Raw genomic sequence first — 22,139 nt, 5'->3', positions numbered from 1 at the left:
AGCCCCCATATAACGGTACCTCCAGATATTCGGTAATTTGATGATTTTTGCAATATTTTTTCACGGATTTGTCTGAAAATCGGTATTTGTTGGTCATAATGGGTTCCAGCTCCGGTGGCGAAACATTGCATGTATGGGTCCATGATTTGGTATAGCCCTCATATAACGGTACCTCCCGATATTCGGTATTTTGATCGTTTTTGCCACATTTTTTCACTGATTTGCCTAAAAATTGGTATTTGTGGGTCATAATGGGTCCTAGTTCGTGTGGCGAAACATTGTAATTATAGGTCCACGTTTTGGTATAGCCCCCATATAACGGGACCTCCCGATATTCGGTAATTTGATGATTTTTGCCACATTTTTTTCACGGATTTGTCTGAAATTTGGTATTTGTTGGTCATAATTGGTTCCAGCTTCGGTGGCGAAACATTGCATGCATGGGTCCATTATTTGATATAGCCCCCATATAAAGGTACCTCCCGATATTCGGTATTTTGATGGTTTTTGCCACATTTTTTCACTGATTTGTCTAAAAATTGGTATTTGTGGGCCATAATGGGTCCTAGTTCGTGTAGCGAAACATTGTAATTATAGGTCCACGTTTTGGTGTAGCCCCCATATTACGGTACCTCCCCATAATCGGCATTTTAATGGTTTTTGCCACATTTCTTCTAATGTTTATTTTACCCTAAGGTGGAGGGTATTAAAAGTTTGGCCCGGCCGAACTTAATGTTTTTTTACTTGTTTTTATTATTTGTTTTTTTAAATTTTATTGAATAAAAACAAACTGTGTCGGAAATAGCATCAAATTTTAGAATATATTTAGATTTGTTCGAATTTGTCACCTTTGACACGAAGTATGACCTTCAAACGGGCAATAGAACCGTCACACGCTGCCTGAATGTTGCTCCGTGGCATTTTGGCCCATTCCCGGCGAAGCCCTTGCTTTCCAAAACACTCCAGACATAATAGTCCAACGGATTGGTATTCGGAGATTTTTGTGGCCATTGTGCGCTGGAAATCAAGCGAGGAACATTTATAATGTAACTTTTCTTGCGTGGTGCGTGCTGATTGCGATGGTGAAATGTCCAAGGTCTGCAGCCAATATGTTTGCCTGCCCAAGGCTTTAATACACCCTCCAGAATATTTTCGCGATAATATTCAGTATTCATTCTGATGCCACGGCCGATTAATACGAACGGAGAGCGGACCATCACCATGGCCTGCGGACACCATCACCATGGCCTGCGCTTGAGTTCTGGTGGCCAACAGAAGATACACATTTTCAGCTGACCCCTTTGGCAAGTAAACACGATGATTTTGTTTGTTTACAAACTGCTGGACAACGAATGGTTTTTTCATCGGCGAAAACAAAATTCGGCAGTTCACCACTTTCGGCCAAGCGAAGCAACTATTTAGTTCTTTTGAACCTATATTCTTTCTCTTGCGGTGTAAGTTCTTGCACTTTTGGAATTTCTCAATATTTGCCGAATGGAATATTGCGATATGTTCAGCTCACGAGCCATTTTTCGGCCATTACGACGCGGGTTTCAATTAAGTCGCTCATTTACATTTCGAACCATTTCTGCTGATGTTTCTGTTTTCTTCCGTCCACTTCCTTGACGTCGGGCTACGCTACCACTATCACGGTAACGATCGATGGTACGAGACACAAATAATTTATTCACATTTAAATACTGGAGTGCTTTAAAGATAGCAACTTGTGGGTTTCCAGCCAAATATTAAGAAATCACATCATCATGCTTGAATTCCATCACGAATAACTTTTGTTCTGGAAAATTCTCAACAAAATATTTTGGTACGCTTGTAAACAATATATTGAGCTGTCACTGGAATAATTTTAACAGCTGTTGGACGTGTGACTTAGAAATGAGTCTGAAGTCTGAAGTTGGTTGCATTTTTTCATCTCATCCGTCTTTTTTGATTTGTCTTTTTTGATGTGCCAAAATTTGGATTTGTTATTTTTAGATTAATAAATTTTATAAAAATCGAAAAAGACGACAAAAATCTAAATAGATTTAAATCAATCGTTCGATTTTTGATAGATAAATAAAGAATAAAACAAGTAAAAAACAAAAATCCACTTTTTTGCGTCCTTTTCGACTCCTCGCTCTTAGCACCATAAAGATAATAGTTTCTAAAAAAATATTTAATCTCTTGAAATATAAATAAAATTATCTATTCTGAAGTGACAAATATTTTTGTTTTCAATAGCGGGCGATTTTCTCATTTCTTGTTGACAGTACTTGTAATATTTTAACTAACGAAAAATTTCCATAATTTCGAAATAGTAATGTAAAACTTATAGCTTTGGACAAAATATATAAATATAACATAGGTTCTGTTCTGTACTTTTCAAACTACTAAATGCATCTATTTCGAACATAAAATATAAAAATAATCTTCAAAAATATTTTCCCCAATTTTCTTTAATTTGTAGTTCATTTTTATTTCCCTTCTCTTTTCCGCATTTTTTTCATCTGTTCTTCTTTAAATACTTATCAACATTTCAGTATTCCAAAAATGTCACCTATTTCTTGAGAATATTTTGCCATTTTGACATCCTTTAACTTTATTGTATTTTTTAATGTTCACTGTGTTCTTATTGTTGTTGTTGATTTTGATTCGTATACTGTTCTCTTGGCTGCCTGGCTGGCTGACTGGTGAGAACTTACAACCATTATATTTTGCTGTGTCAACACCTGGGGTTGACATAAAATTTACTTCCAGTTCCAACAGCTTCCACAACCTCAACCTCCGACTCCGGAATGTCCTTGCAGTTGGTTCCCGTTGGTTTTATAAAGATTTACTTAACGTTTTTGTTGCTCGCATCTACTTTTTTCCTTCTCTCTCTCTCCCTCTCTCATCTTTAAATGAAATGAAGTTCATGAAAAATAGGAAGAAAAAGTAATATCTTTCTAACTACAACAGCTGCAAAAAGTTTCCTAGTTCAGTGTGACTGTTTGTCTGTCTGTTTGTCGGTTTGTCAGTGCTTTAATATTGTTATCATTTGCACTTTCACTCAATGGCTTGGTAAGAAGCTACCAACAGAGATTGTGGCTGGGCCGAAGAGGAGGAGGTATTTAGGGCGAGCTTATTGCTTGTAGATGTGTGTGAATGTACCATTGGGCGCCATTGTTGGTGGTATTGGTGTTGAAGAAATAATGGAGCAATTTTTAGCTTTAACATTTGTCTTAATAGAGTTATGTTATTGTCCCAGTGTTGTGATTGAGAATGTGTCTGTTTGTTCTATGGCAGAAAAACTACTATCTCTGGCTGTTTGCCTTTGGCTTGAGTTTTCTTTTGGTTTTTTCTACACTTTTTTGGTTTTCCTTTTCTTTCTGGCCAACAAACACCCAGTTACTGACAACTTGAGTTGTGTAAAGCTGTTCTGGATGTATGTCAATTCTAGGAGATTTTTCGTTATTTGTTTTGTGCCATTCTATTGTGTTGGGTTTTTGTTTTCTTTCACCTGTCCACTTTCAGTGTGACAATGAATTTCGTTTCTTCTATTTTATTTTTGCTTAGTTTGCACACATTCAAGCACACACACAGTGTGAAACATTTGCTCAAGTCAATGAGGAAAAAAAAACAGTCTACTGTCTCCATTGTTTTTCCTGTCTTTGTGATTAAATCGGTGATAAGGTAAATAAATAACGAGCCAGAAGATAAGACAATCCAGAAATGAGAATATTATAGACTTAATATAGAATTTAATTATTTTCTTGTTCTGCTGAAATATTCCATATGGTTGTAGCGAGGCATGAACTAGGGAGCGTATTGTTGTTGAATGAAATGAAAACAATAAGCATACGCCATGGCCGACACGGACAGATAAACGAATAGATAACATTGCTTATAATCAATTATTGGATTAAATAAAGGAGAGATAAAAATCTTTATTAAATTTAATTAGGCGGAAACAAAAGTAAATCAAGTAAAAAAACATTACTTTCGGCCGGGCCGAACTTTTAATGCCCTCCACCTTAGGGTAAAGGAAACATTAGAGTCCAATAGGACCCACAAATACCAATTTTTAGATATATTCGTGGGGAAATGTGGCAAAAATCATTGAAATTACGAATATCGGGAGGTACCGTTATATGGGGCTATACAAAAACGTCAACCTGTACTTACAATGTTTCGGCAACGGAGCTAGAATCCTTTAGGACACACAAATACTAATTTTTAGAAAAATCCTCGAAGAAATGTGGCAAAAATCATCAAAATACCGAATATCTGGAGGTACCGTTATATGGGAGCTATACCAAAACGTGGACCTATACATACAAAGTTCGCCACCGCAGCTAGAAACCATTATGACCAACGAATACCAATTTTTAGACAAATCCCTGAAAAAAAATGTGGCAAAAATCATCAAAATACCAAAAATCGGGAGGTACCGTTATATGGGAACTATAACAAAACGCGGACCGATATATCTCATTTTTAATTCCTAGACGCAATACAAATTGTTCTGCAAAATTTTGACGCTCTACGTCAAATAATGTGGGCTGTATCATGATTTCAACAGACAGACGGACAGATAGACAGACAGACGAACTTCGTTAAATCGACTTAAAATTGTATGCTGATTATGAATATGAATATATATATATATATATATATATATATATATATATATATATATATATATATATATACTTTATACTTATATATACGAATATTTAGGGATGTTACAAACGGAATGACATACCCTCCTTTCCAAGGTGGAGGGTATAAAAATAAAGTTAGGGAAATTCTGATATTTCTGGATACCAAAACTATCTTTTTTAATATCTTTTTTTAGGAATTCTATATAAATATATCCGTAGTTTTTGTAGCGAATAATTTTATATTCAAGGACTCTTTTTCTACAGACTGGAAAAAATAATAAAAAATCGCCAATGTCTTTCCAAAGTGTTAAATGCGAGCCCCCACCCTATTCATCCTATTTTCACTCCAAAACTCACAGTTCAACATTTTGAAAAAAAAAATTACTTGAGACAGACCTAAAAACTATTCCCTCTTATTGCCGAGAATGGAGACAAAAAACCTAGCCTACTGAAACCCGAAGTTTGCTGCCTCCCCGTGCATCACTGCTGACAAAACAGTCTGATTTAATGGATGCTCTCCCATAACTTCAATTGTGTTCTAGGGGCGATTTGACGCCAAACTGAACTCCACCATGAGATTGATAAAAGGAACTCTGACAGAATTGCTACTAAAGTTATCGTACATTCAACATCTAAACTGAAGAAGGAAGTATGATCTAATTGAATAGTTGAATAAAATCCCAGAAAACAAGAGTATTCCCCTCAATGTAGGCCAGGGCAAGACAAACACTGTCAATACAAAATCTTTGATTGCATATACATATCAAAGACATGAACATCGAGAGAGCACCTCTCCCTCTCTCGGTAAACAATGTGTGTGTCAATTCTTTGCGAAATTGACACCATTGAAAGCTTAAAATATACTCTCTCTCTCTCTCTATCTCTCTCCCTCTGTGAAATGCAAATGCGAGCGCTGATCTAGACCCATACATACTTTTGAATCTATATTGAATTCCAGGAAATTTTCATAAATACTAACTTAACAACTTCGCAACGAAGTTGAGAGCTTGGTGATCACATTGAAACGCCTTTGGCACTAGCAATCCTCTTTTCAATACTTAAAACTCAAGAACTGAATTCGATCGACCACATGAACCATGACCCAACAAAACGCATAACAATGGAAATATTTACCAAACTATTGACCTCATAACTCGCAACTGGCCGGTACTATGTTTTCCAGAAATTATGAAATTAGTTGTAGGTTTTCATTTCTAAATATTTTTCACAGCATGAAATCAAGTGAGAAAATATAAATAAACTGCTTAATGTTTCCGGCGCCTCCTTCAAGAGCGATCAAGATTTAGACAAAAATTTTTCTAAAATTCCAACCTTTCCATATAAATCACGACTAGTAATGAACGAAAATCTAATAGAATATATGGGTGTTTTTCTTCTGGTACCTCCTCACTAAATTGATAAAATTTTCAAAGTGCTGAAGTGTATGTATTTAGAATTTTATTTGTGGGAATCGATTCAAATTCAGATATAGCTCCCGTATATATCTTCAACCGATTTTTTATGATTTTGTAACATCCAACCGAATTTTTCAATTTGCTGAGACTCAGCTCCGATATTTTTTAATATAGTCTATCTCGAAGTGATATCATGACCCCTATAGCAATGTTATTTGGCATGAGAGGTAAAAATGGCTCCGTAAAATTTGGTGATAATCGATTCAGAATTGGATATGTCTCCCAAATATTCATAGCGGAGTAGGGTTTAAGATAGTATGCCCCGCCCGGCTTTTGACCTCTCCTTACTGGTTTTAAAATCAGAAGATTAAAGAAACACGTTTTTATTTAAACTCTTGAAACCAATGTTTTGCCAAATGCCTTCCTGCCAAAAACTTTTAAAGGGTTGTGTGGTCATATACCGTGCATTTTCTATCATACTTTTCAAGAACTACATGGTCAAAAATCTCGAATTTTTTAAATACGCGTCACACACTCAATGGCGAAATCTGCTTGATTTTTTTTTTTAATTTTTTTACAACACAAGAATGTTGATTTTCTCTTTCTACCCAAAAATGCTAATATTTCTTAATTTTCCAAGTACCAAAATATTTATTATTGACTTTCTAGCCAAGAATCTTGGATTTTTTAATATTTTTCAAATATTTCTTGGCCATGGATTATAGTGTTTTATCTATATATTTAGTATTAGGTTTTTTTTCTGAAAAAAGAATTGTTTTCCTTTAAGAATATTTTCTCAACGAATTTGTATCTTTATCATTTTTTTTTTTCTGATACAGGATCTTGGTTATTTGATTTGAAAAAAATTGATTCATCTATTTCACTTCATTAATTAAAAGTCTACGAATATTGCCTTTAACCTTTCAGCCTCTAAAGGTTCATTAAACTTTGAAGTCAAAAGCATTCGTCTATTGCCAAAAGCTTAACATTGAAAATCTCAATTTGGTTTTCCACATAGTTATTCATTTTCAAAAAAAAAATTTAATTCGAATTTCTTTGATTCTTTAACATTCATCATAAATTTAAATGTTAAATGGTCGCTCAACTTTGCCAACCGCCAAACTAAGTAATTTTTGTATTTTCTCCCATTTCAGATCATGTCAAGGATTTTAGCTGTGGGCCGTTGTTTTACAAAACCTTTTACTTTGATGAAAGGCACAATGCCCTCTATGTGGGAGCAATGTAAGTAAACATTAAAAGAAATAGAATATATTTAAATGAAATTTCTTTAAAAGTGGAATCGAAAAGAAGTGTGGGTAACTATTAACTATTAACTATATATAAGGACATTCATAAATAAAACATAACAGAAATAAATATAAAACTATAATTCTATAAATAAATAATTCTGTCAAATTTTTTGGTTGAATTGAATTTTGCCAGAAATGAAAACTAATTAGGGTTAGGGTTTTACTGAATTTTAAAGAATACCTTTTATCAGATTAAGTTATTCAATTCAATAAAATTTTTAAGTACATATTTTGGACTTACAACAATAACTGATTGCAAAATAGTTAAGGTATCCCGAACAAAAATTCCAACACTCTTCTCATTTATATTTCTAGAAAAAAAATGTAAGTATTTTTAAATTTTTGAAAAACATATGCAATTTTTATTCCCTCCATATTATGGTGGAGGGTATAAAAATTGTTGGAGGGTATATATTAAGTTTGTCATTCCGTTTGTAACACCTTGAAACATACATTTTAGACCTTACCTAAAATTCTATGTCGATTTAGAGATGTCCGTCCATCTATCGGTCTGTGAAAATCACTCTAGCGTCCGAAAGAAATGCAGTAGATTGATAAAATTGAACTCAAAAGGAATTTTGGTATTGAAAATGGACCAAGTTAGGTTCACGTTTTGGTATATTCCCAATATTCGGTTCCCAACATTCGGTATTTTGATGATTTTTGCAACATTATTTACCGAAATTGTTTCAAATTTGGTATCTGAAGTTTGAAATAGATACTACAGCCTAAGACAGAAAATTGTGTGTGCAGGTCCACGAATAGCCCCCATATAACGGTACCTCCCGATATTTGGTACTTTGTTGATTTTAGCGACATTATTCACCGAAATTGTTTCAAATTTGATATTTGAAGTTCGTAACGGATACTACAGCATACGAAAGGAGATTGTCTGTGCAGTTATACGTCTTCATATAACCCCCATAAAACGGTACCTCCCGATATTCGGTATTATTTACCAGAATTGTTTCAAATTTGGTATCTGCAGTTCGAAATAGATGCTACAGCCTAAGATAGAAAATTGTGTGTGCAGGTCCACGTCTTCGTATAGCCTCCATATATCGGTACCTCCCGATATTTGGTGCTTTGTTGATTTTAGCGACATTATTCATCGGAATTGCTTCAAATTTGGTATCTGAAGTTCGAAGTAGATACTACAGCCTAAGGCAGAGAATTGTGTGTGCAGGTCCACGTCTTCGTATAGCCTCCATATAACGGTACTTCCCGATGTTTGGTACTTTGCTGATTTTAGCGACATTATTAACCGAAATTGTTTCAAATTTGGTATTTGAAGTTCGTAATGGATACTACAGCATATGACAGGAGATTGTCTGTGCAGGTCCACGTCTCCATATAGCCCCCATATAACGGTACCTCCCGATATTTGGTATTTTGATGAGCTTAGCAACATTATTTATCGGAATTGTTTCATATTTGGTATTTGAAGTTCGTTATTAATACTACAGCCTATTATAGAAAATCGTCCGTGCAGGTTCACGTCTTCTTATAGCCCTCATATAACGGTACTTCCCTATTTTTGATATAATGATGATTTTAGCGACATTATTCATTGGAATTGTTTCAAATTTGGTATTTGAATTTCGTAATAGTTACTGCAGCCTCAGTCAGAAAATTGTCTGTGCAGGTCCACATTTTGATATTTTGATGGTTTTAGCTACATTATTCACCTATTTCTTTTAAGTTTCGCATTTGAATATTTGAATAAAGTTGCCTATGCAGGTCCACGTCATCGTGTGTACCCTAATAAGATGGCTACATTTGGCATTTTTAAGATTTTCACACAATTATTAACATATTTATTTATTTATTAATTTTTTTTTTTTTTTTTTTTTGTTTTGAAAATTGCATATTCGTTCCAAATCTTGGAGGGTATTCAAAGTTCGACTCGGCCGAACTTATAGCTTTTTTACTTGTTATACACCAAAAATTTCCTTAAATCATATTATGCACACATTCAAATCTTTTCATCAAATTCCTAGTACAATAACAAAAAGGAAATTATTTACGGGTCCACTATTTCTCTCTCCTCTCCACAATCTCACTGTCAGGAAATAGCTACTGGTGTGTTTCTTGTAAAAACCAATCATTATTTAACATGAATGATGAGAATCAAACTCGTTCACTAAGTGATGCTGCAATTAATTACTGACATTGTTCTAAAATTCGTTCTAAGTACTTCCTTTTCCTGTTCCCTTGCATAGTGTGGAAGAAAAATGAAGAATAGAGCGAAGAAACCTAAAGACTTTCGAAACATGACTCAAAATGTATTAGTTGGGGTTGGAAATGTGGTTACAACAAAGAAGGAAATTTATATTTAAAATAATGCTACATACAACTTACGACAGCAAACTGAAAGTGTGGCTCAAAATTGGAAAAGAGCATTTTAAGAGCAAGGATTTTTTTTAACAAGTTAAGAAATAGGAAAATTAGAAATATATTAATTTATTTTAACATATTTAAAATAGGAAAATATAAAAATTATATAAATATATTTGTATGTATATAAATTATATATTCTAGTTTGGTATTTTATATTTGGTCCGTCTGTGGAAATCACTCTAGCTACCGAAAGAAATGAAATACGTTGATAACATTTTACTCAAATGTATATTATATGTATATATAGATAATTTTCAGTCTTTGTAGGGAAGGTACCAGAAAAAATGGTCCGATCTCTAACCGTTTTTATAGCAGATCCTGTGTTGGTAGAAATATGGAGATGTGCCAAGTCTAAATGGAATCGAATATAATTTTGGCGTTTTATGAGCTCAATGGATATTCAAAATTTCGATCTTTTTTTTGGGGGAGGTACCAGAAGGAGTGGACCGATTTATCCCAACTTGACTCCAGACCTAGCACTGATGCCAATACTAGGATTTGCAAAGTTGTAAAAAAATCGGATTATCGCTTCTCTTTCTGTGCAAAAAATATTTTTTGAAAATTTCTGCCTTTTGCAGGGGAGGTACCAGAAGGAATAGACCGATTTATTCCATTTTCACACCAGACCTTGGGTAAATGAAATCATTGGGATGTGTAATTGTAGTTATTCAAAATTTTCACCCTTTGTGGGGGAGGTACCTGATGGAGTGGACCGATATTGTCAATTTTCGCACCTGACCTAGCACTGAAAATATTCAGATTCGCAAAGTTGGAGCAAAATTGGACTATCCTTTCTCTTTCTGTGCAATAAATTATTTTCTTTGAAAATTTTGACATTTTGTGTGGGAGGTACCAGAAGGCGTGGACCGATAATGCCCATCTCCGAACTCGATCTAAGTTTGACAATAATATTATGATGTACCAAGTTTGGATCAAATCGGATACTTCCTTCGAGAGTTATCGTACGGACGGACATCGCTAGATCGACTCCAAATACCTCGAAATGGATTTGGTCCAAAGAGACTTAGCAGACTGCAGCTCTTTATCTCACCCTGTAGGTCCATGTTTTGATAAAGCCCCCATATAAAGGTACCTCCTTTTTTAGGGGTTTGTTTTGTGATTTAATGTTTTAAATTTTGTATTTAATGTTCGTAATGGATACTACAGCCTATGATAGAAAATTGACCGTGCAGGTCTACGCCTTCGTATAGCCCCCATATAACGGCTCCTTCCGATATTCGGTATTTTGATGGTTTTAGCGTTATTATTCACCGGAATTGTTTCAAATTTGGTGTTTGAAATTCGTGGTGGAAACTACAGCCTATGACAGAAAATTGTGCAGGTCCACTTTTTGGTATAGCCCCTTTATAACGGCACCTTCCAATATTCGGTATTTTGATGATTTTAGCGACATTATTCACCGATTTTTTTTTCAAGTTTCGCATTTGAATATTGTAATGACTTATGATAAAAGTTCCACGTCGTCGTATAGAGCCTAAAATAATGGCAACATTCGGTATTTTTAAGATTTTAACAGAATATTTAACGGATTTTTTTTTGGAAAATTTCCATATTCCTTCAGTATGGTGGAGGGTATTTAAATTATTTAGAAATAATCGAAATATTTCTCAAATTTGCAAAACTTGTCTCTTATTTCAACAACAAATTTTCTTAAATAACTGTCTACATTTCCAAATTATAATACATATGTTACTATATATGTTGAACGACATTATGTCTCGTTCAATGCTCTTATGTCTGCATAATTCAACAACTTTCAAAATCGGTTTCCTTTTCCTGTTTCCTTTCTTTTGCGTTAACCACCAAACTACGCCAGTCAAGTAAACTCTTTAAGCATACGTAATTATAAATTAATGCTTTTTTGTCTGCTATATTTTTTCCTCACTACATTCGCACTATGGAACGTATGTCTGTACATACATACATACATACTTACAAGCATATATTCATATATATATATATATATATATATATATATATATATATATATATATATATATATATATATATATATATATATATATATACATTTTGAGAATTTTAACGCAAACATACATCATTGCCACTACAAGCTCTTCGCTTTATTTTGTTGTGGTGCCAACGGAGTATGGGTAACTACTTAGCTGGGTAAGAGGTAAATATAGGTAACTTATGCATTAGCAATGCTTACGAAATAATTTTGGTTTACACAATGCTTAATATGTTTTAATAATCTACATTTAAGGAAAGGTTTTAGTGGTGGGAATAATAATACTATTTTAAAATATTAACACAACTGAATTATGGATTGGTAGAAATGATGAAAAGTGATTAGATAATTTAGATGCGTTAATATTTTAAAATGTAATTTCTGAAAATAGGGATTCTCAAATTTTTTATTATATATATTTTAAGAATTTAGATTTTTTTAAGGATGGTTATTACAATCGTACAAACAATAACAATAGGCTAAATACAGTATTTTATGAAATAAGAGCTAAGAACTAGAGCGATACACGTGTCTTGTATAAGTGTTTTAAAGTTTACAAGGCAAAGTAACTTACATAAAGAGGTAAGTTCCTCTTCATCAACAAGTTTTGTAATTTTTGGATTCCGATTCCTTAAAATTCTTGCATTTTAGGTATATAGTGTTTTTGGTCATATTATTGATAATAATAAGAAGACTATTTAGTTAAACCTTCTGGGGGACTCCAAAGCGTTTTTTGTCCTTTCTCCAAAATTTGGTTAAAACTAACTTTAATCGGGATCGTAATAAATCGAAATATTCTTCAAAATTCCTTGTCATTTTTTTGGCGGAACATTTTCTATCCCTTTAGAAAACAAAATACAAATTTTCAACTACATTAACCCTAGTTAGATAACGTATTTTTTTTTTTTTTCAGTAAAAAGATAACGATACGTCTGAACGACGTATGCCCGTTTAAGGACTTAAAAAGGATATTAAGAGAAAGAATATTGAAATTTTTTTATTGATATCATTTATTTACTTCAGTTCTTTTTATATAAAAGTATCTATACATTAAAATTAATATTAGAAATGAAATAAAAAATGAAATTCAATTTGGCTTCAAAAATAGTTAAAAAAAGCAGTCTTCTCTGAAGGACCTCTTATTCTGTTCTATAAACTAAAAAATATATATTCTTTTTATTTAAACTTGGTTTTTATATCTCCATTATGTAATGTAAACCAAAAGAAAAAAATCGGTAAATATTATATACAACAGTTACAAAGTAAATTTTTGTGGTCTCCACATAGAGGTGTATCACAGTTGCAACATATCATTTTCGACATACGTCGTATTTTTGATGGACAGAAACCACAGTATTTTCTCTTTTTTGAGACAGGCTGATGTCCACTGCTGCCGCCATCATTGTTGACTTCCTCGGACACTGCATTTTGAATATTGTTGAGCAAGGTTTTCGACAAATTCGGAATTTCCATTCGTTTTTCCATCCATGGGTTTGTAAAAGAAGCAGAAAGTACCTTCATATATTCCTTGCGACTTAAAGGCTTTTTTTTAATAGAAATCAAATTGAAATTGGCTCATACCGCGATTTGCACTCCCGCATTGGTCCCCTTGCTGTTCTTACTATATTTATCAAGGATGTTCTTGTAGAGCTATTACCTTTAGATGTAGTCCAACAGTGTTTACTTTTACTCCATAAGGTGGGTAACGCTACAGTTATTAAACGGCTATCGGGATGAGTAATGAATTCTTGATTTGGGTCTTGAACGGACGCTATATTTTCACCGGACTCGTTCCCGTCAAACGACTCATCTTCCACATCACTTTGAATATCATCCTCCAGTAATTTGTTTTCTGATTCACTCACATTTTCTGATGAATTTGAGTCTTCCAAAACGCTTTGCAAAAGCGAAGCAATTTCTGAATCATTCAAACCACGTGTTAATGCCATTGCTGATAATAACTTTAAATGAGATCTTATAAAATACCTTAAAAATCAAACGAAAAAAAAAAAAAATATACTGATTAAAAAACAAACCTAAAGTTACTCAGAAGATAACCATACGTCTCTCAGACGTACGCTGATTCTATTTGTGTCTTTTTCTAAGAAAATATCGAACTTACCGCAAAAAATAACCACCACCGCCAAGTTGTTGCTACCGACTGAGATAACAGAGCATAAGAGGTTTCTCTGTTAATGATCGGCAGAGAGAGAGTAAAAAATTCTAAAGGCCAACGTCTCGCAGACGTACGTTATCTAACTAGGGTTAATTGGAAAACGCGGCTCTTTGCATTTTAGAATGCCAAAACTTTGCAAAATTGAATGGAAAATATGACTAAAACCTACCACAAATACTTGCAACCGTCGAAAACAGAACCGATTTTCACCAAAATTTGAAGTACTTGGTTTTAGCCTGATTTCCGTGGGAAGTTCCAAGATTCAGTTCATTTATTTCTCTGCGGTATTTTGGCCCATTCCCGGCGAAGTGCTTGCTTGAGGTGATCGACACTTTGGTATTTTTTAGTGCCAACTTTGATTTCCAAAATACTCCAGACATTGTGCGCTGGATTTGAAGCGAGGAACCTCATTTTGTAACCATTCTTGGGTGGCGCGTGCTGAGTGCGATGGTGCTGAGTCCTGTTCGAATGTCCAAGGTCTGCGGCAAAATGTTTGCATGCCCAAGGATATTTTCGCGATAATAATCGCTATTTATTCTGATGCCACGGTCGATAAGTACGAGCGGAGAGCAACCATTGGCTGTTATGGCGGCCGACACAATCATCATGGCCATTGCTTGAGTTCTGGTGATCAATCGAAGGTGCACATTTTCAGCTGACCTTATTGGCAAGTAAACACGATCATTTTGTTTGTTTACAAACTGCTGGATAACGAATATTTTCTCATCGGAGAAAACCAAATGCGGCACTTCACCACTTTCGGCCAAGCGAAGCAACTCTTTAGCCTTTTTGAGTTTATTTTCTTGTTGTTGCGGTGTAAGTTCTTGCACTCTTTGGAATTTCAATGGCTTGATCCCGAGCTCCTTTTTCAATATTTGCCTAATGGAATATTGCGATATGTTCAGCTCAAAAGCCATTTTTTGGCCACTGGCCACGCGGGCTTCGATCAAGTCGCTTCTTTACTTTTCGAACTATTTCTGCTGATGTTGCTTTGTTTTCTTTCGTCCACTTCCTTGACGTCGGGCTATCACTGTAACGGTCGATGGTACGAGACACAAAAGATTTATTCACATTTAAATGCTGGAGTGCTCTATCGATAGCCACTTGTGGTTTTCCAGCCAAATATAATAAAGAATTTACACTATCACGCTTGAATTCCATTACGAATAACTTTTTTCTGGAAAATTCTCACCAAAATGCTTTTGTACGCTTGTAAACAATACAATGAGCAGTCACTGGAATAATTTTAACAGCTGTCGGACGAGTGGCTTGAAAATAACAGCATTCTGAAGTTGTAGTTTTTTCATCTCACCCTGTATATATATATGCCTGATTTGCCTTTCATTGTACTCCAAACGTGTAATATTAGCCTAAATGGGATGGAATTTGGCACTTAGACCAAATTGAGCCTAGAAACAGATATGTCAAATTTGGGCTCAGATATAGCTATAGCTTCCATATATATTTTTTATCAGATTTGTTATATTTTTTTATTTGTAATCTGAAGCTCTACTAAATATGCAAAGGTTGTAGGGTATCACAAAGTCGGCCCAGCCCGGCCGACTTTTAGACTTCCTTTACTGGGTTTTCTTTAAATTTGTTTCTCTGATTTGGATTTATGACACTCTAAGTAATGAATAATTTGAAAACTGCAATTTCAGAACCTATCACACATTTATAAGCATACCTTGTTCTAATGTATTGCTTCTCATAACTCCTAAGCAATCTGCATTTACCTTCCTCCTCTACTCCAACTCAAGCTGTATTCTTAATTACAATTTATAATAATTACCACTAATTTATCTCTAACGCTACTTCCACACAACTATTCAAACCTTAGAAACTTCAAACTTGAAAATTTGAAGGAACGGATAAAATCATTAAAATTTCACAGCAAAAAAAATCAAATCATTTAATATCCATTCATTTGTCGTAACCCATTTGCATAGCTATGCTATGGTTGGAATTATCTATCCCTCCACCTTTCTCCGTACCACTTTCCCTTAAGCAAATTTCTGTGTTTCCTTAAATGACGTTTGCCATTTGTTTTAAGCCATGTTAAGTTCATTGGCTGGCTGACTGGTTGGTTGGCTGCATGTTCGACTGTCTTCCGTACACACTGAGAAGACGGGTGCTGTGAGTGGAGGTACTTATAAAGTATCCGGTTAAATAATGTGTAGACCAAAGGTTGTGAAAGCAGCTGCAACAACAACTACAACTGCAAACAACTAGAAGTTGTTATAAAATGAAGATTAATGAGTGTTGTTAGGGAACAATTTTTACCACACTGGGTACGGAAAGACTTAAATGCTATTTTAAACAGGGCTACCAGTTGTGCATTGGGGGCTGTAATATTTCTCCCTTTTTTCGCCTTAATAAAAATATATTTAGAACTCATTTATGTAACTGGGCACAAAATGACTTGCTAATATTTGGGCCTTAGCTATCAATTATATTTTTTCTCCCTCCCATCCCTGCCATACAAAAATTGACCTTTTAAGTACTTTTCAAAACTAATTTTTCTGCTCCACTTAGCAAGAAATTCGAGGCAACAGAATAAAAAAAACGAATAATATTTCAAATATTAAAAAGTCACAAGAAAAAAGTTATATATTTTCTTTTAGTATGACATAGCCTATATAGCCTCATGGTCAAATGTCTAGCTCGTCACCACATTAAGTTCAACCAATAACCATTACAATCAACATAATCACCAATGGCCTCATCGACATGGCTATTGCCATTATCATCACAGCCACCGCCACCACGGCCCCCAACCGTAACCAGCAGCCAGCCACAACAGATTCATTTTCCAAACATCAGCTTCCTTGTCATCGTCAGGGCCATCATCGTCATCATCATTCCCCATGGCCATTATGGTTATTACTTGTGCTCCAATTCGTTTATACATACATATACAACATATCTTGCCTTGCCTTCCTCTCATCTTTCCCGTCACCCCATAGACATTTCTATTACTTCAGACGCAGCCAAAGAAAAATGTTCTTGTTCTCCTTGTTGTTGCTGTTGTGCTGTCATTTTAAGATGATTGGGGTTTTGGTTGAGTGGATCCTTTTCTAGCCTGGAAGTCACATTTATAATTTTATTTTATTGTGAAAAATTATGATTTGTTGGCGGCTGATGATGCTTAGACATTCCTACCTACTTTTAAGCTTCATGAGCAGCAAATACAAATAAGGACAAACGCAGGCCCACCCACACGCTGGCATTCACTGAAAGTTTTTCCTTAATTTCTGTATTTTTTTGGAATTTCTCGACCTTTTCTTTGCCTCCTCATAATACAACGTTTTGTAACTGTCAACTGCTGGCCATTTTCCATTGAAATTTTCGTAATTCCTCTATTTTTGCCATTGACAAATTTGAAATGAAGGGTCGGGTCGGATCATTTTGGTCAGCTCAACAAATAAGGGGTTACGTTAAAAGTTAAGTACATAATTTGCCAAATTATATTCGAATTCGATGTGGGATGCCACCGAAATAAAAAAGAGAGAAATACAAACGAAGAAAAGTGAAACTGCCCCCTTAACAAATGAATGTCACAGAGGAAATTAATCTCCTAAAAATGATTACTCGAGCATAATGGTGAAATATTATTTTATATTTAGATAAGGGTCAGTCCTAAGAAAATTATGCTCATTTACGGTTATTAAGAGGGAAATTCAAGTGGAAAGCAAATATGCCAAGTAAATATTGTAAAAAGGCTTTTCAGATGAAATAATGCTGGGAAATTTAAATTTCGAGGGATATTATTAGATTAAATGAGGAGGCGTTAAATTTAGGATTGAAGAGGAATTTTGTCCAAAATTTTGTTGACGACAGAAAAAAAATAAAAATTCAGTATCGAAATTTAAAATTAAATTTTAATTGCTTTAAAATAAATTTTAAAAAATTTTGAAAAAAATGTAAATGCATAATTTTTGTCATTCCACTTAAAAAAAAAAAAACTGGAAATATGATAAGGCAAGAATTTGACATTTCTAGGAAGAGTTCCTAAAGGTCAAAATTTAGGAAACATAACTGCTCTGTTGAAGTCTGTAAGTAAAATTTTTTTTCTATTTAAAAAAAAAAATAATAATAATAATAATAATAACAATAATAATAATAATAATAATAATAATAATAATAAATAATATAATAATAATAATAATAATAATAATAATAATAATAATAATAATAATAATAATAATAATAATAATAATAATAATAATAATAATAATAATAATAATAATAATAATAATAATAATAATAATAATAATAATAATAATAATAATAATAATAATAATAATAATAATAATAATAATAATAATAATAATAATAATAATAATAATAATAATAATAATAATAATAATAATAATAATATTAATAATAATAATAATAATAATAATAATAATAATAATAATAAATAAAAACCAGTAAAGAAAGTCCCAAAGTCAGGCGGGGCCGACTTTATGATACCCTACACTACTTTGCTAATTTAGTAGAGCTCCACATAACAACTAAAAGTTTTTATGGGAGAATTTAATCATACACGCTATGATTATAATTATTATTTAAAGTTCAAAGGACTAAATACGCCCATTTGGTGCAAAATTAATTTGAAATCAGATAAAGATATATATGGGAGCTGTATCCAAATCTGAACCGATCTCGATAAAATTTGGCAAAGATATTTCTGAGCTGTATTTGATATATTTCCCTGAACATCCTTGTTACGGAGTGTATATTACAGCTGTGGGTTACAAATACAATAAATCGGATGAACAATATATACGAGCATAGCTATATCTGAACCGATCTTCACCAAATTTGGCATACTACCTTCTAGACTCAATTCGGTCGTATGTGCCAAATTCCATCCCATTTGGGCAAATATTAGACGTTTGGTGCACAATAAAATGTAAATCGGACGAAGTTATATATGGGAGCTATATCCAAATCTGAACCGATCTCGATAAAATTTAGCAAAGGTATTTCTGAGCTGCATTTGATATATTTCCCCAAATATTGGTGTTACAAATATTGGCATATTACGGCTGCGAGGACAAAAATAACAAATCGGATGAACAATATATATGGGAGCTATAGCTATATCTGAACCGATTTCGATCAAATTTGGCATACTTATTTTCAGGCCTAATTTGGTTGTATGTGCAAAATTTCATACTATTCGGGCTGATATTATATGTTTGGTGCACAATAAAAAGCAAATCGGACGAAGATATATATGGGAGCTATATCTAAATTTTTACCGATTATCTCCAATTTCAATAGGGTTCGTCCTTGGACCAAACAAATGTTGTTTGGAAAATTTCATCTCAATCGGATAATAAATGTGACCTGCATTTTGTTCACAAGAATACATGGACAGACGGACTGACATGCATAAATCAAGTCAGAAATTGATTCTATGGAGATCCTCAAAAGTAACTGGGCCTATATCGCTTCCTTTTCCATGTTACAAACAAATGCACAAAGACATAATACCCATACCACTATGTGGTGTAGGGTATAAAAATAATAATAGAAAAAATAAACAAATAAAAATTTTTAAATAACATATTTAAATTTCATTGGCCAATTATCAGGCAAAGAAGGCGGTGCATATTGGGAACATTTGTTGAAACATGCAGCTAATATCGTCAATGTAGCGAATATATAACGAATTTGCATATGCAATTTTCTATCTCAGGATGTGGCATCAATTACAAAATCCAAATTCCTTATTTCCTTAAAATCCCGAAAATCGGGAGGTACCGTCATATGGCAGCTAAGGTCCAAATTGTGGACTTTAATCGAAGATTTTTTGCAAGGAGAGAACAGACCTACCGAGAACCCAAAGCGTAAAGTTTTGGTTAATTTTTTTGGAAATTGTGGAAGAAACCTTCGAAATACCGAAAATCTGTAGATACAGTTATATGGGAGCTATAGCTAAATGTGGACCAATGAGCATTCTGTCTGCATTCAAAGCTCTCAAATTAATAATCCGGACTCTATCGTGATTTCAACAAATTTTTTGTTTTATTCTGTTGCGGTGTAAGTTCTCGCACTTCTTGGAATTTCAATGGCTTTAACCCGAGCTCATTTTTCTATATTTGTCGAATATTCCATTCGACAATATGTGATATGTTCAGCTCACGAGCCATTTTTCGGCAACTGCGGCTTCGATCAAGTCGCTTCGTTACTTTTCGAAGCTTTTCTACTGATGTTGATATTTTCTTCCGTCCACTTCTTCTGTCCACTTCCAGTATCACGGTAACGAGCGATGGTACGAGACACAAAAGATGTATTCACATTTAAATGCTGAAGTTAGAGCACTTCAGGCACTGATAGCCACTTGCGGTTTTCCAGCCAAATATGAAGAAATCACACTATCACGCTTGAACTCCATCACGAATACCTTTTTTTTTTTCTACAAAATTCTCACCAAAATGCTTTTGTACGCTTGTAGACAAAACAATGAGCTGTCACTGGAATAATTTTAACAGATGTAATTTAGTGGAAATTTTCGTATTTTTTTGTCATAAAAGTTATACTTTATTTTACCCGCTAAATATTGTCCGATGACTGTACAAATTGGTAGGCTTCTGCCGAGCCCTAAACTCTAACTTCATGCAAAATTCCGTCGATTGGTTTAAAACTGAGACCTGTAGAACAAGAGCAAAATCAAGTTTTTTCTGTTTTCTGTCCATTTACACCACTAAATATTTCGTGATCATCTCCAAAAACAATAGGCTTCTATTGTGATCCTATCCCCATCTCTATTTCCAACTTCGTGAGCATCGAGCCATAAGTATGACCCGTAGCGTGATTGCTTGTTAACATGGACAGACTGACGGACATACATAGCGTCCGACTCATCTCGCGAGATAGGCAGATCCATATATAGTTTCGTTACATATTTTTTGGCCCAATCAAACTTATAATACCCCAATGCAAAGTGTTGTAAGGTAAAACAACTCCAACACCGCAGAATACAAAAAACCCATCCGAAAGTAAAAAATTCCAAGTATTGAACTTTATCAAAATTTTTCTGTCCTTCGTGACAACATATATGATTCATATATGTTTTTAATAACTCCATATTTAATTGGTAAATTTAATAAAAAAAATAATTTTCTTATTTAATATTAAAAAGTATACATTTTAAAAATATATTTATATACGTTCCTACTTGGCATTTAGTCGTTATATAAATATTGATTTAAATTTAATTTATTATCATTTTTCAAATTACCTTCACAACCACCCACATCTCCATAGTTTATAGCCCGGTAACCTTGAAAACAAAATAATGAGAACAACGTGAAATAAAAACACATTTTTTCTGTCTATTAATATTTGAAGCATATAAAATGATTTCCAATGACTTATTGAAAATTTCAATCGAAAATTCCTGCAAATAATTGACAGGATTGTGTCAAAACCGAAAATAAAAACCAATGACAATTTCCCAGAATTTAGACAAACTGAAGTCATCAAATTTACGGCAAATGACATTGAAGATTTCCCTAGAATTGGAAATAAAAAGGCTGTATTTTCCATAGAATTCTAATTTAGGCTGGGTTAATCTTCGGCTCGTGGCACCTGACTGACTGGTGCCAAGGCTTTAATAGATTTTAGCCTTGGCAATCAATGGTGGTGACTTGTTGAAGAGTAAAGTGAATGAATATGTGTGCACACACATAAGAGTCGATGTCTTGTGTATGTGTGTGTTGGCGTGTGAGACAAGCGTCTTCTGGTTGTTTTTACCACAAATTCACTCCCTGTAGCAACATAACACGTAACCCAACTCACAGACATACAAGCACGTAGATATTAACAAAACGTCTAAAGCCATCAATCAGTTTGTAAAGTTCAAGAAGACATCAGGTGGTATTTAGGTTAAAGCCTTAAAATGTCAATGTATCAAAGCAGCAGCGAGAAAAAAAACACATTATGGTTTTTAACCTTTTTTCGTCTTCGTCTACCTTTTTTGCTTCTTGGCTTGGCTTGGCAATACTACCACCGGCAAAGGTGGAATGCCTACGAGACATTGAATTCGAGTCGGTATATGGCTGCCGTACATGTCATGTCCTTCGTATATTTAGCTTCGAACTCTGTGGAAAGAAATGAAAAATGATTGAAATATTCGTGTGTATGTATGTGAATGAATTCATGTGAATGTGTTGTGTATCTGGGCTTAGTAGG

At 33.9% G+C, this 22,139-nt stretch overlaps 1 protein-coding gene across 3 annotated transcripts in view; it reads left to right on the top strand.

Annotated features, from left to right (window-relative positions):
- The window catches only part of LOC101895019 (semaphorin-2A), a 308,952-nt gene that overhangs the window by 226,992 nt on the left and 59,821 nt on the right, over positions 1-22,139 (top strand). For all 3 annotated transcript variants that reach the window (XM_059120027.1, XM_059120025.1, XM_059120026.1), the window contains one exon: positions 7,210-7,297. In XM_059120027.1, the coding sequence (XP_058976010.1) occupies positions 7,210-7,297 (88 nt within the window). The remainder of the gene's footprint in view (positions 1-7,209; positions 7,298-22,139) is intronic.

The sequence above is a fragment of the Musca domestica genome, unplaced genomic scaffold, assembly GCF_030504385.1.
Source record: "Musca domestica strain aabys unplaced genomic scaffold, Musca_domestica.polishedcontigs.V.1.1 16, whole genome shotgun sequence".
Lineage (NCBI taxonomy): Eukaryota > Metazoa > Arthropoda > Insecta > Diptera > Muscidae > Musca > Musca domestica.
This window is presented reverse-complemented; position numbering and strand designations above follow the sequence as displayed.